Source organism: Chiloscyllium plagiosum, unplaced genomic scaffold (assembly GCF_037043375.1).
Source record: "Chiloscyllium plagiosum isolate Xiang-an unplaced genomic scaffold, Cpla_swu_hap1 HiC_scaffold_9, whole genome shotgun sequence".
NCBI classification, from domain to species: domain Eukaryota; kingdom Metazoa; phylum Chordata; class Chondrichthyes; order Orectolobiformes; family Hemiscylliidae; genus Chiloscyllium; species Chiloscyllium plagiosum.
The window spans coordinates 69,867,741-69,880,659 of NW_028270147.1; the positions used below are offsets into that span (position 1 = coordinate 69,867,741).

General features: G+C 45.9%; 1 protein-coding gene across 2 annotated transcripts in view; it reads right to left on the bottom strand.

Moving 5' to 3' along the window:
• The window catches only part of LOC122554482 (podocin-like), a 55,297-nt gene extending 44,350 nt beyond the window's left edge, over positions 1-10,947 (bottom strand). For both annotated transcript variants that reach the window (XM_043699582.2, XM_087990762.1), the window contains exon 1: positions 10,639-10,947. In XM_043699582.2, coding sequence (XP_043555517.2) covers positions 10,639-10,870 — 232 coding nt within the window. In that variant the 5' untranslated portion in view covers positions 10,871-10,947. The remainder of the gene's footprint in view (positions 1-10,638) is intronic.
• Between the last annotated feature and the right edge of the window lie 1,972 nt (positions 10,948-12,919).

Here is a 12,919-nt window from a genome sequence, read left to right on the forward strand (position 1 = left end):
GGTGAGGTGGGGGGTGGGTGTGAGGGATGGGATGGATGTGAAGGATGGGGAGGTGTGAGGTGGGGGGTGGGTATGAGGTAGAGAGGGTGGATGTGAGGGATGGGGCGGGTGTGAGGTTTAGGGAGGGTGTGAAGTTGGGGAGGGTATGAGGTGGGGTTTGGATGTGGGGGGGTTGTGAGGTGGGGGGAGGGTGCGAGGTGGAGGGAGGGTGCGAGGTAGCAGGGTGGCGGCAGAGTGGAGAAGTTTGTTGATTTTCTTGCAGCATTGCTCAAGATGACTGAAACTATACTGACCTGGGTGATAACTTGGGCCTGGTTTAGTAGGGGTCTGGCGTGTTGTCTCCACTCCTGGGCTAACAGGACAACTCTCCTATACATCAGCCACCTTCTGCGACTTGCAGGTTCAACTCCACAAAGCAAGGCACCTGTTTCCCCTTCTCTGCCACACCCAGGACAAACGTCATTGACCTTGCAGGCAGCTCTGTACTGACTGTTAATGTGGGCGTACGGTGCCTTTTAAAAATAGCATGGATAGGAAAGACAATGGTCTCTTTCAGGACGTCCTGATAGTGGTGAGTTTTTCCAGGTACAGCCAGTGGTACAGTTAAGCTAGCACCATATGACAGCATCACCGTGGGGACAGGTTGGTAGTGAATGAAGTAGTTTGGGGCGATATGGCGAGTAATCTTGCTGGATTTCCTGGAGAGAAATCTTCTGTCAAACTCAGTGAAATTGATGCTTAGCTAAAATACAACAAGGTTCAACCGCAGCCTGAGATGATGAGAAACTCCCGGGTGCCAGGAGTCTCGGACCGTGTCTTCAGAATCCTTAAGGGGGAGGGTGTGCAGCCAGAAGTCGTGGTGCACGTTGGCACCAACGACATAGGTAGGAAGAGGGGTGGGGAGGTCATTCAAGAGCTCAGGGAGTTAGGCTGGAAGCAAAAAGCTAGGACAGACAGAGTCGTCATCTCTGGGTTGTTGCCGGTGCCACGTGACAGTGAGGCAAGGAATAGGGAGAGAGTGCAGTTGAACACGTGGCTGCAAGGATGGTATAGGAAGGAGGGCTTCAGGTATTTGGACAATTGGACTGCATTCTGGGGAAGGTGGGACCTGTACAAACAGGACAGGTTGCACCTGAACCAGAAGGGCACCAATATCCTGGGGGGTAGGTTTGCTAGCACTCTTCGGGGGGGTTTAAACTAATTTGGCAGGGGGATGGGATCCGGACTTGTAGTCCAGCAAGTAGGCTAGCTGTTTGTCAGGATGTTCAAGAATGTAGGGAGGCTGTGAAGAAGGTAGCACTGACAGGGAATACTTGCGGACACAGAGATGGGTTCAAGTGCGTATACTTCAACGCAAGGAGTATCAGAAATAAGGTGGGTGAACTTAAGGCATGGATCAGTACCTGGGACTACGATGTTGTGGCCATCACGGAAACGTGGATAGAAGAGGGACAGGAATGGTTGTTGGAGGTTCCTGGTTACAGATGTTTCAGTAAGATTAGGGAGGGTGGGAAAAAAGGAGGGGGGGTGGCGTTGCTAATTAGAAATGGTATAACGGCTGCAGAAAGGCAGTTCGAGGGGGATCTGCCTTTGGAGGTAGTATGGGCTGAAGTCAGAAATAGGAAAGGTGCAGTCACCTTGTTGGGTGTTTACTATAGGCCCCCCAATAGCAGCAGAGATGTGGAGAAACAGATTGGGAAACAGATTTTGGAAAGGTGCAGAAGCCACAGGGTAGTAGTCATGGGCGATTTCAACTTCCCAAATATTGATTGGAAGCTCTTTAGATCAAGTAGATTGGATGGGGCGGTGTTTGTGCAGTGTGTCCAGGAAGCTTTTCTAACTCAGTATGTAGATTGTCCGACCAGAGGGGAGGCCACATTGGATTTGGTACTCGGTAATGAACCGGGAGAAGTGATGGGCTTGTTAGTGGGTGAACATTTTGATGATGGTGACCACAATTCTGTGACTTTCACCTTGGTTATGGAGAGAGATAGGTGCGTACAACAGGGTAGGTTTTACAATTGGGGGAAGGGTAATTACGATGCTGTAAGACAGGATCTGAGGAGCATAAATTGGGAGCATAGGCTGTCAGGGAAAGATGTCGTGGAAATGTGGAACTATTTCAAGGAACAGATACGACGTGTCCTTGATATGTATGTACCTGTCAGGCAGGAAAGAAATGGTCGTGTGAGGGAACCTTGGTTGACGAGGGAGGTTGAATGTCTTGTAAAGAGGAAGAAGGAGGCTTACATAAGGTTGAGGAAACAGGGTTCAGACAGAGCAGTGGAGGGATACAGGATAGCCAGAAGGGACCTGAAGAAAGGGATTAGGAGAGCTAAGAGAGGGCATGAAAAATCTTTGGCGGATAGGATCAAGGATAACCCAAAGGCATTTTATGCGTATGTGAGAAACATGAGAATGACGAGAACGAGGGTAGGTCCGATCAAGGACAGTAGTGGGAGACTGTGTATTGAGTCAGAAGAGATAAGTGAGGTCTTGAATAAGTACTTTTCTTCAATATTTACGAACGAAAGGGACTGTATTGTTGAAGAGGAGAGTGTGAAACGGACTGGTAAGCTAGAGGAAATACTTGTTAGGAAGGAAGATGTGTTGGACATTTTGAACAACTTGAGGATAGACAAGTCCCCCGGGCCTGACGGGATATATCCTAGGATTATGTGGGAAGCAAGAGAGGAAATTGCAGTACCGTTGGCAATGATCTTTTCGTCTTCACTGTCAACGGGGGTGGTACCGGGGACTGGCGAGTGGCGAATGTTGTGCCCTGTTCAAAAAAGGGAATAGGGATAACCCCGGGAATTACAGGCCAGTTAGTCTTACTTCGGTGGTAGGCAAAGTAATGGAAAGGGTGCTGAGGGATAGGATTTATGAGTATCTGGAAAGACACTGCTTGATCCGCCACAGATTCACCTGCACCTCCACCCACATCATCTACTGCATCCGCTGCAGCCGGTGTGGCCTCCTCTATATTGGGGAGACAGGCCGCCTACTTGCGGAGCGATTCAGAGAGCACCTCTGGGCCACCCGGACGAACCAACCCAACCACCCTGTAGCACAGCATTTCAACTCCCCCTCCCACTCCACCGAGGATATGCAGGTCATTGGACTCATCCACCGCCAAACCACAACAACGCGACGGTCGGAGGAGGAGCGTCTTATCTTCCGACTGGGAACCCTCCAACCGCAGGGGATGAACTTGGACTTCACCAGTTTCTTCATCCCCCCTCCCCCCACCTTGTCTCAGCCGAATTCCTCCAGCCCGGCACCGCCTTCCTGACCTGCAGTCTTCTTCTTGACCTCTCCGCCTCCATCCTACTCCGACCTATCACCCTCACCTTGACCTCTTTCCACCTATCACATTTCCAACGCCCCTCCTCCAAGTCCCTCCTCCCTACCTTTTATCTTCTCCTGCTGAACACTCTCTGCTCATTCCTGAAGAAGGGCCTGTGCCCGAAACGTCGAATCTCCTGTTCCCTGGATGCTGCCTGACCTGCTGTGCTGTTCCAGCAATAAAGTTTCAACTTTGATCTCCAGCATCTGCAGACCTCACTTTCTCCTCCTTGATTAGGGACAGCCAACACGGATTTGTGAAGGGTAGGTCTTGCCTTACAAGTCTTATTGAATTCTTTGAGGAGGTGACCAAGCATGTGGATGAGGGTAGAGATGTGGATGTAGTACACATGGATTTTAGTAAGGCATTTGATAAGGTTCCCCATGGTAGGCTTATGCGGAAAGTCAGGAGGCATGGGATAGAGGGAAATTTGGCCAATTGGATAGAAAACTGGCTAACCGGTCGAAGTCAGAGAGTGGTGGTAGATGGTAAATATTCAGCCTGGGAGCCCAGTTACAAGTGGAGTTCCGCAGGGATCAGTTCTGGGTCCTCTACTGTTTGTAATTTTTATTAATGACTTGGATGAGGGAGTCGAAGGATGGGTCAGTAAATTTGCAGATGATACGAAGATTGGTGGAGTTGTGGATAGTGAGGAGGGCTGTTGTCGGCTGCAAAGGGACTGAGATATGATGCAGAGCTGGGCTGAGGACTGGCAGATGGAGTTCAATCCTGCCAAGTGTGAGGTTGTCCATTTTGGAAAGAATGCAGAATACAGGATTAACGGTAGGGTTCTTAGTGAGGTGGAGGAACAGAGGGATCTTGGGGTCTATGTTCATAGATCTTTGAAAGTTGCCACTCAGGTGGATAGAGCTTGTAAGAAGGCCTATGGTGTATTAGCGTTCATTAGCAGAGGGATTGAATTCAAGAGTCGTGAAGTGATGTTGCAACTGTACAGGACTTTGGTTAGGCCACATTTGGAGTACTGTGTGCAGTTCTGGTCGCCTCACTTTAGGAAAGATGTGGAAGCTTTGGAGAGGGTGTAGAGAAGATTTACCAGGATGTTGCCTGGAATGGAGAATAGGTCGTACGAGGATAGGTTGAGAGTGCTAGGCCTTTTCTTGTTGGAACGGCGAAGGATGAGGGGTGACTTGATAGAGGTTTATAAGATGATCAGAGGATAGAGTAGACAGTCAGAAACTTTTTTCCCGGGTACAACAGAGTGTTACAAGGGGACATAAATTTAAGGTGAAGGGTGGAAGGTATAGGGGAGATGTCAGGGGTAGGTTCTTTACCCAGAGAGTGGTGGGGACATGGAATGCGCTGCGTGTGGGAGTGGTAGAGTCAGAATCTTTGGTGACCTTTAAGCGGCAATTGGATAGGTACATGGATGGGTGCTTAAGCTAGGACAAATGTTCGGCACAACATCGTGGGCCGAAGGGCCTGTTCTATGCTGCATTGTTCTATGTTCTACTTCTCTCAGAGAGTTGTGAATCTGTGAAACTCACTGCCTCAGAATGCAGTGTAAGGAGAATCAACCAACAGAATCAAGAAAGAAATAGATATATTTCTGATAAAATGTGGGGTAAAGGGCTAGGGCGAGCCAGTTGGAAAGTGGAGTTGCGACCTGGGTAAGATCAAGGTTGATCATGTTAAATGACGGAGTGGGCTCGAAGGGCTGAATTACATACTCCTGCTCTTAATTCCTGTGTTTTTATGTTTTACCATCTATCGAGGGTGGTGTCTGCACATAGTCCTGAGTCATGATCAGTTGCTTGCTTGGTGTGATCACTCCAGGCAAATATCTACCTACAGTCTGCGGTGTGGTCAGTGTTCCATGTTGTAGGGCCATTATAAACAGTCGAGGAGAAAGTGAGGTCTGCAGATGCTGGAGATCAAAGTTGAAACTTTATTGCTGGAACAGCACAGCAGGTCAGGCAGCATCCAGGGAACAGGAGATTCGACGTTTCGGGCACAGGCCCTTCTTCAGGAATGAAGAAGGGCCTGTGCCCGAAACGTCGAATCTCCTGTTCCCTGGATGCTGCCTGACCTGCTGTGCTGTTCCAGCAATAAAGTTTCAACATTATAAACAGTCGGCAGGATCACGTACTGTCAATCACGACCAGAGTCTGGTCAAGCTTTTCCTGGGGCTGTCTGTCAGAGTCAGTCATGGAGTTGAGAGCAGTCAGTCCTGAGGGTCAGTACACTGAGTGGTGGAGAGGAGGATAAGGGTTGGAGGGCAAAGTAGTGGTCTGCACTGATAGGAACTGGGGTCATTCAAGACAAGGGGCAAAGGTCAAGCATATGTTAAGGTAGGGACTGGGCCAATGACAGGGGAATGTCAAGCTGTAAGAGGAGTACTGAATGGGAGGGTGTGGAAGCCTATGGGAGGGAGAGATTATCAGCAGTGATCATCAGGTAAGGACAGGTAAACTTAGTGCCTGGTGACTAGTCAGCAACTGGGGCAAGAGAGTGGAGCTGCATATACCAAGAAGAATGCGCTATGCCAGCTATATACTCTGAGCAACCTGTGTTTCGTCCAGCTGTGCTGTTACATTAGTATGATGATGTTGCAATAGTGGGCTGGGTTTTCAGTCAGAATTTAACGAAGGTGTTAATGTCAGGGATACCTGTCTACTCTGGGAAGTCTGGTGAATGGCAAGTTCTTCCAGGTACAGTGAGATGGTAGAATAGGACAAGCGAAGTGCTATTGGAGTGAGCTAGGTAGATAATATGACAGGCAGCCCATAGTCCTTATAACAAGTACTACAAATCGATCCTCAGGTAAAGGCAGAATTCCAAAATTTTTTATTAATTTTGGCTGGAAGTAATTATAAAATAGTGGAAAAGCAGGTTGCACCGGGTTCTGTTCTGGAGTCGTTTGCAAGTCAATTTGTATGCAACTCAGAACATAATGCAGGGTGATGTAGAGTCATAGAGTCACAGAGATGTACAGCATGGAAACAGACCCTTCAGTCCAACCCATCCATGCCGACCAGATATTCCAACCCAATCTAGTCTCACCTACCAGCACCCGGCCCATATCGTTCCAAACCTGTCCTATTCATATACCCATCCAAATGCCTCTTAAATGTTGCAATTGTACCAGCCTCCACCACATCCTCTGGCAGCTCATTCCATACCCATACCACCCTCTGTGTGAAAATATTGTCCCTTAGGTCTCTTTTATATTTTCCCCCTCTCACCCTAAACCTATACCCTCTAGTTCTGGACTTCCCGATCCCAGGGAAAAGACTTTGTCCATTTCCCCTATCCATGCCCCTCATAATTTTGTTAACCTCTATAAAGCCACCCCTCAGCCTCCAACGCTCCAGGGAAAACAGCCCCAGCCTGTTCAGCCTCTCCCTATAGCTCAAATCCTCCAACCCGTGTAAATCTTTTCTGAACCCTTTCAAGTTTCACAACATCTTTCCAAAGGAAGGAGACAACAATTGCACACAATACTCCAACTGTGGCCTAACCAATGCCCTGTACAACCGCAACATGACCTCCCAACTCCTGTACTTAATACTCTGACCAATAAAAGAAAGCATACCAAACGCCTTCTTCACTATCCTATCTACCTGCGACTCCACTTTCAAGGAGCTATGAACCTGAACTCCAAGGTCTCTTTGTTCAGCAACCCTCCTTACCATTAAGTGTATAAGTCCTGCTAAGATTTGCTTTCCCAAAATGCAGCACCTCACATTTATCTGAATTAAACTCCATCTGCCACTTCTCAGTCCATTGGCCCATCTGGTCAAGATCCTGTTGTAATCTGAGGTAACCCTCTTCACTGTCCACTACACCTCCAATTTTTATGTAATCTGCAAACTTACTAATTGTACCTCTTATGCTCGCATCCAAATCATTTACGTGAATGACAAAAAGTAGAGGGCCCAGCACCAATCCTTGTGGCACTCCACTGGTCACAGGCCTCCAGTCTGAAAAACAACCTTCCACCACCACCCTCTGTCTTCTATCTTTCAGCCAGTTCTGTATCCAAGTGGCTAGTTCTCCCTGTATTCCATGAGATCTAACCTTGCTAATCAGTCTCCCATGGGGAACCTTGTCGAACGCCTTACTGAAGTCCATATAGATCATATCTACTGCTCTGCCCTCATTAGTCCTCTTTGTTACTCCTTCAAAAAACTCAATCAAGTTTATGAGACATGATTTCCCACGCACAAAACCATGTTGACTATCCCGATTCAGTCTTGCCTTTCCAAATACATGTACATCCTGTCCCTCAGAATTCCCTCCAACAACTTGCCCAACACCGAGGTCGGGCTCACCGGTCTATAGTTCCCTGGCTTGTCTTTACTGCCCTTCTTAAACAGTGGCACCACGTTTGCCAACCTCCAGTCTTCTGGCACCTCACCTGTGACTATCGATTATGCAAATATCTCAGCAAGAGGCCCAGCAATCACTTCTCTAGCTTCCCACAGAGTTCAAGGGTACACTTGATCAGGTTCTGGGGATTTATCCACTTTTATGCGTTTCAAGACATCCAGCACTTCCTCTTCTGTAATATGGACATTTTGCAAGATGTCACCATCTATTTCCCTACAGTCTATATCTTCCATATCCTCTTCCACAGTAAATACTGATGCAAAATACTCATTTAGTATCTCCCCCATTTTCTGCAGCTCCACACAAAGGCCGCCTGGCTGATCTTTGAGGGGCATTATTCTCTCCCTAATTAGCCTTTTGTCCTTAATGTATTTGTAAAAACCTTTTGGCGTTTCCTTAATTCTATTTGCCAAAGCTATCGCATGTCCCCTTTTTGCCTTCCTGATTTCCCTCTTAAATATACTCCTACTTTCTTTATACTCTTCTAAGGATTCACTCGATCTATTCTATCTATACCTGCCATATGCTTCCTTCTTTTTCTTAACCAAACCCTCAATTTCTTTAGTCATCCAGCATTCCCTAAACCTACCAGCCTTCCCTTTCACCCTAACAGGAGTATACTTTCTCTGGATTCTTGTTGTCTCATTTCTGAAGGCTTCCCATTTTCCAACCGTCCCTTTACCTGCGAACATCTGCCCCAATCAGCTTTCGAAAGTTCTTGCATAATACTGTCAAAATTGGCCTTTCTCTAATTTAGAACTTCAACCTTTTTGATCTGGTCTATCCTTTTTCATCACTATTTTAAATCTAATAGAATTATGGTCTCTGGTCCCTAAGTGCTCTCCCATTGACACCTCAATCACCTGCTCTGTCTTATTTCCCAATAGTAGGTCAAGTTTTGCACATGTAGTAGGTACATCCACATACTGAATCAGAAACTTTTCTTGTACACACTTAACAAATTCCTCTCCATCTAAACCCTTAACACTATGGCAGTCCCAGTCTATGTTTAGAAAGTTAAAATCCCCTACCATCACTACCCTATTGTGGGCGGCACGGTGGCACAGTGGCACAGTGGTTAGCACTGCTGTCTCACAGTGCCAGAGACCCGGGTTCAATTCTTGCCTCAGGTGACTGACTGTGTGGAGTTTGCACATTCTCCCCGTGTCTGCGTGGGTTTCCTCCGGGTGCTCCTGTTTCCTCCCACAGTCCAAAGATGTGCAGGTCAGGTGAATTGGCCATGTTAAATTGCCCGTAGTGTTAGGTAAGGGGTATGGGTGGGTTGCGCTTCGGCGGGTCGGTGTGGACTTGTTGGGCCGAAGGGCCTGTTTCCACACTGTAATGTAATCTATTATTCTTACAGACAGCAGAGATCTCCTTACAAGTTTGTTTCTCAATTTCCCTCTGACTATTAGGGGGTCTATAATACAATCCCAATAAGGTGATCATCCCTTTCTTATTTATCAGTTCCACCCAAATAACTTCCCTGGATATATTTCCAGGAATATTCTCCCTCAGCACAGCTGTAATGCTATCCCTTATCAAAAATGCCACTCTCCTCCTCTCTTGCCTCCCTTTCTATCCTTTCTGTACCATTTGTATCCTGGAACATTAAGCTGCCAGTCCTATCCATCCCTGAGCCTCGTTTCTGTAATTGCTATGATATCCCAGTCCCATGTTCCTAACCATACCCTGAGTTCATTTGCCTTCCCTGTTAGGCCCCTTGCATTGAAATAAATGCAGTTTAATTTATTAGTCCTACCTTGTCCCTGCCTGCCCTGACTGTTTGACTTGCTTCTGTTCTCAACTGTACCAGTCTCAGATTGATCACTTTCCTCACTATCTCCCTAGGTCCCATCCGGCCCCCCCTACTAGTTTAAATCCTTCCGAGCAGCTGTAGCAAATTTCCCTGCCAGTATATTAGTCCCCTTTCAATTTAGGTGCAATCTGTCCTTCTTGTACAGGTCAATTCTACCCCAAAAGACATTCCAATAATCCAAAAATGTGAATCCTTCTCCCATACATCAGCTCCTCAGCCATGCATTCATCTGCCCTATCCTCCTATTCCTGACCTCACTAGCTCATAGCACTGGGAGTAGCTATTCTTAAACACAAGAAATGTTCATATGTCAGAACTTTAAAATTACACCCCTGCATAATCACATTTGTAAGTACAAGCATTCGTAAGTCTACATTTGAAAATCAGGGACACCCTGTATGTCGGACAGGAGACATTATATGTTTAAGCACTCTCATCAATTAAAACCTAATCTAAAGTTAACAGCTTGACTACCATTGTAGCCAGAGACTTTTGTAAATTGCACAGATCTATGTGGTAAAGGAGTGGCATCCTTAACTTTTAGGAATTCCTCAGCTGGCCTATCATTATAACTAGCACTAACAGGGTGACAGTCTATTCCTTCAGCTGACAGAAATGAGCGTATATCTCTTCACTGTTCTACCCAGCAACTGGAGAATTCATGAGGACCTTCAGTGCAGCCCCTCAGGAAATTACACACATACTTGAAGAGAAACGATTTGCAGGGACTGTGACAGTACAGGCTCACTGGGTGTTGGGAAGAGTAGTTAGTTAGAATGCATACTTTTTTTTAAGAACTGCATTTTAACCAGAAGATGCTCTTTTCAGCAATTGAACGATATCAAAAATGGTAGATCTTCAAAGTTTGCAATTGTACGTTTTGAAAACATCTGCATTTATTTTAAAATTAGTTAACCGTTCTTGATTTCAATCTGACATAAATGATTTGTGGATTTGTAGTGAAAAGGATTGAAAAAACCTGAAAAGATAAACATGGGGAATTGGAACGACACAAAACCTGATTCCGAACTAAGAATTGTTTATCTTTTTATTTAAGTGCAGGCCATTGCTCTCCCCAGTTGCAGCCTCTCCTTTTCCATTTCCCACAACCAATTCTTACCTTCCTCTCGTGCTTCAGTTTCAATCAAGGCAATCTGCTCCTCACTTTCATCTGAGCTTACTACATTGTCCACGTCCACCACGGTGGAGCTTGTCACCTTACCATCAGCACTGAAGGAGCTTTCTGACAGGGCTCTCTCATTTCTCTCTTTTTTCCTCTTTGAATCCTGTTTCATCGTATTTCTCATTTGCATAGTTTTGCACTGGTTCATGCTGAAGGTTTTGCTTTTCATATCTTTCGCTTTTATAATCTTTTCTGTAGTGGAAAAATCATGTTGTCTTACTTGTGATGTTGTTGAGGAATGGGATCGAGCCCTGGAGTTCCTTTCCATTATTTCTATAGATCCACTGGTGAAAGCTTAGCCTCTGTGCAAATTCAAGTTGATTTTGCTAATTTTATACTTATGATCTTTGCAGCTTTCAAAGACACTTAGCTCTCCTCCCTGATTTGGTAAAACGCCAAGGGTCATATTTTATTAACCAAAGACCCAGGTTAGTGTTTTTCTAAATATTTTGCTTACGTAAAAGGGAGTGATTGACTGCCTAGATTTAATTAAATTCACCCTCCCAAGATAGTGGGCGTTCATTGCTACAGTGTTAGATGACCAAAATGATCATGGACAGTTTACAGTGTTACTAGATTATACAGGAATGGACTGGTGTATGCGAATGATGTAACAAGTATATTTCACCAGATTGCTAAATAATGTCTTTATGCCCGCGTGTCAGGGCTTTTTGGTTTGAGCCAGTGCTGCAGCATTCAAAATCACTCAATGGCTGCCAACTGGCTTTGTGGACGAAGGCATAACACTAAAAGATGCCAACTTCAATATCTGATGTCAGCTGACCTGTGTGCGCCCGAAGATCCTTCAGTTGTGAGCTGTTCCAACAGTTATGCAAAGGTGTTCATTTTTCTGTTTCCTACATTTTGAAATGCTCTGGGAGTCATTGTCATAGAGATATATCACACAGCCATCTGCCAAGGCACTTGGTTAGCATCTTGCAAACACACAATCATTCCCCATCGAGGCTATCTTCACTAATCCCAATCAGGAAGCCCAACTGGAAAGGAACATTGTAAATTGTTGAACACCAAAATATAGCCACTATTCATGGCATACATAGGCTAGTCCAACCTAGTACAGACAGTTCTGCAAACCCATTCCTGGATCTGCCTATTTTCATATATCTGGAAGTGCTATCATGCACAACCAAATGGGTTTTATTTTCCCCATCAGCAAATCACCGAGACTTTCTTTTAGTTTCATTTTCATTTTAGCTATTAACTGCCACCAGTAAATCACCCGCGTAGCCAATTAGTTACTTACATGCAAAGCTCATTAAGTGCAACGCATATCATCAAAAGTGAGGGAGGGGGTAGGGAGTGCAGGAAGGGGCTAAATCAAAATGGAGTTAGATGGGGAGATGAAGCACTCTAACCCCTTTGGTGCCTACTTCTCTAAAAACATCAAGAGTGTTGGTGGACACTGCATTCTCCCTATCCAAGGGCACCTGGACATGAATATGGTTGTGAAAGAGGGGCAGACAGTCAGCAAATAACACAGTCCACTACCTGGACTTGTAAGTAGCCAGTGTGACTGGGTCTTGGGGCAGACCCCACGAGGAGGTCCTGTGACTGGCCCACACCTCTCTGTAATGGCTGTCCGAACATCAGGAGCATAGAGCTGAATTGCAGCCAAAAACACAACAAAAGATTTCTCAAAAAGGGCTCAGATGATGAGTTTTGGCTGGGCTGGCCATTGCCTGTTACCAAGGGAACTCATACTCAGACATGCATCAGGAGATTAATTTGTGATTCTCCATGGGCCCTGTAGGGGTTATCATACCCATGTTCCTATACTTGGCCCATAGTTTTGAATGTTGCGACATTTCAAGTGCTCACCCAAGTACATTTTAAAGGTTTGTGAGTTTTCCTGTCTATACTCCTTTTCATGTAGTGCATTGCATATTCCCACCACCTTCTGGATAGAAGAGGTTTTCCTCAAATCACCTCTAGTCCTCCTAACCTACGTTCTAAAATTATGCCACCTCATTATTGACCTTCAATTAAGGGGATCTGCTCCCTATCCACCATGTCCATGCTCCTCAAAATCTTACACACCTCAGTCAGAACTCCCCTTAGCCTTCTCTACATTAAAGAAAGCAACCTGAGCTTATCCAGTCCTTTTTGTAGCTAAACTGCTCCATTCCAGGCAACTTCCTGACGAATCTCCTCTGAACCCCTTTCATTGCAACCACGTACTTCCTGTAGTGTGTTGACC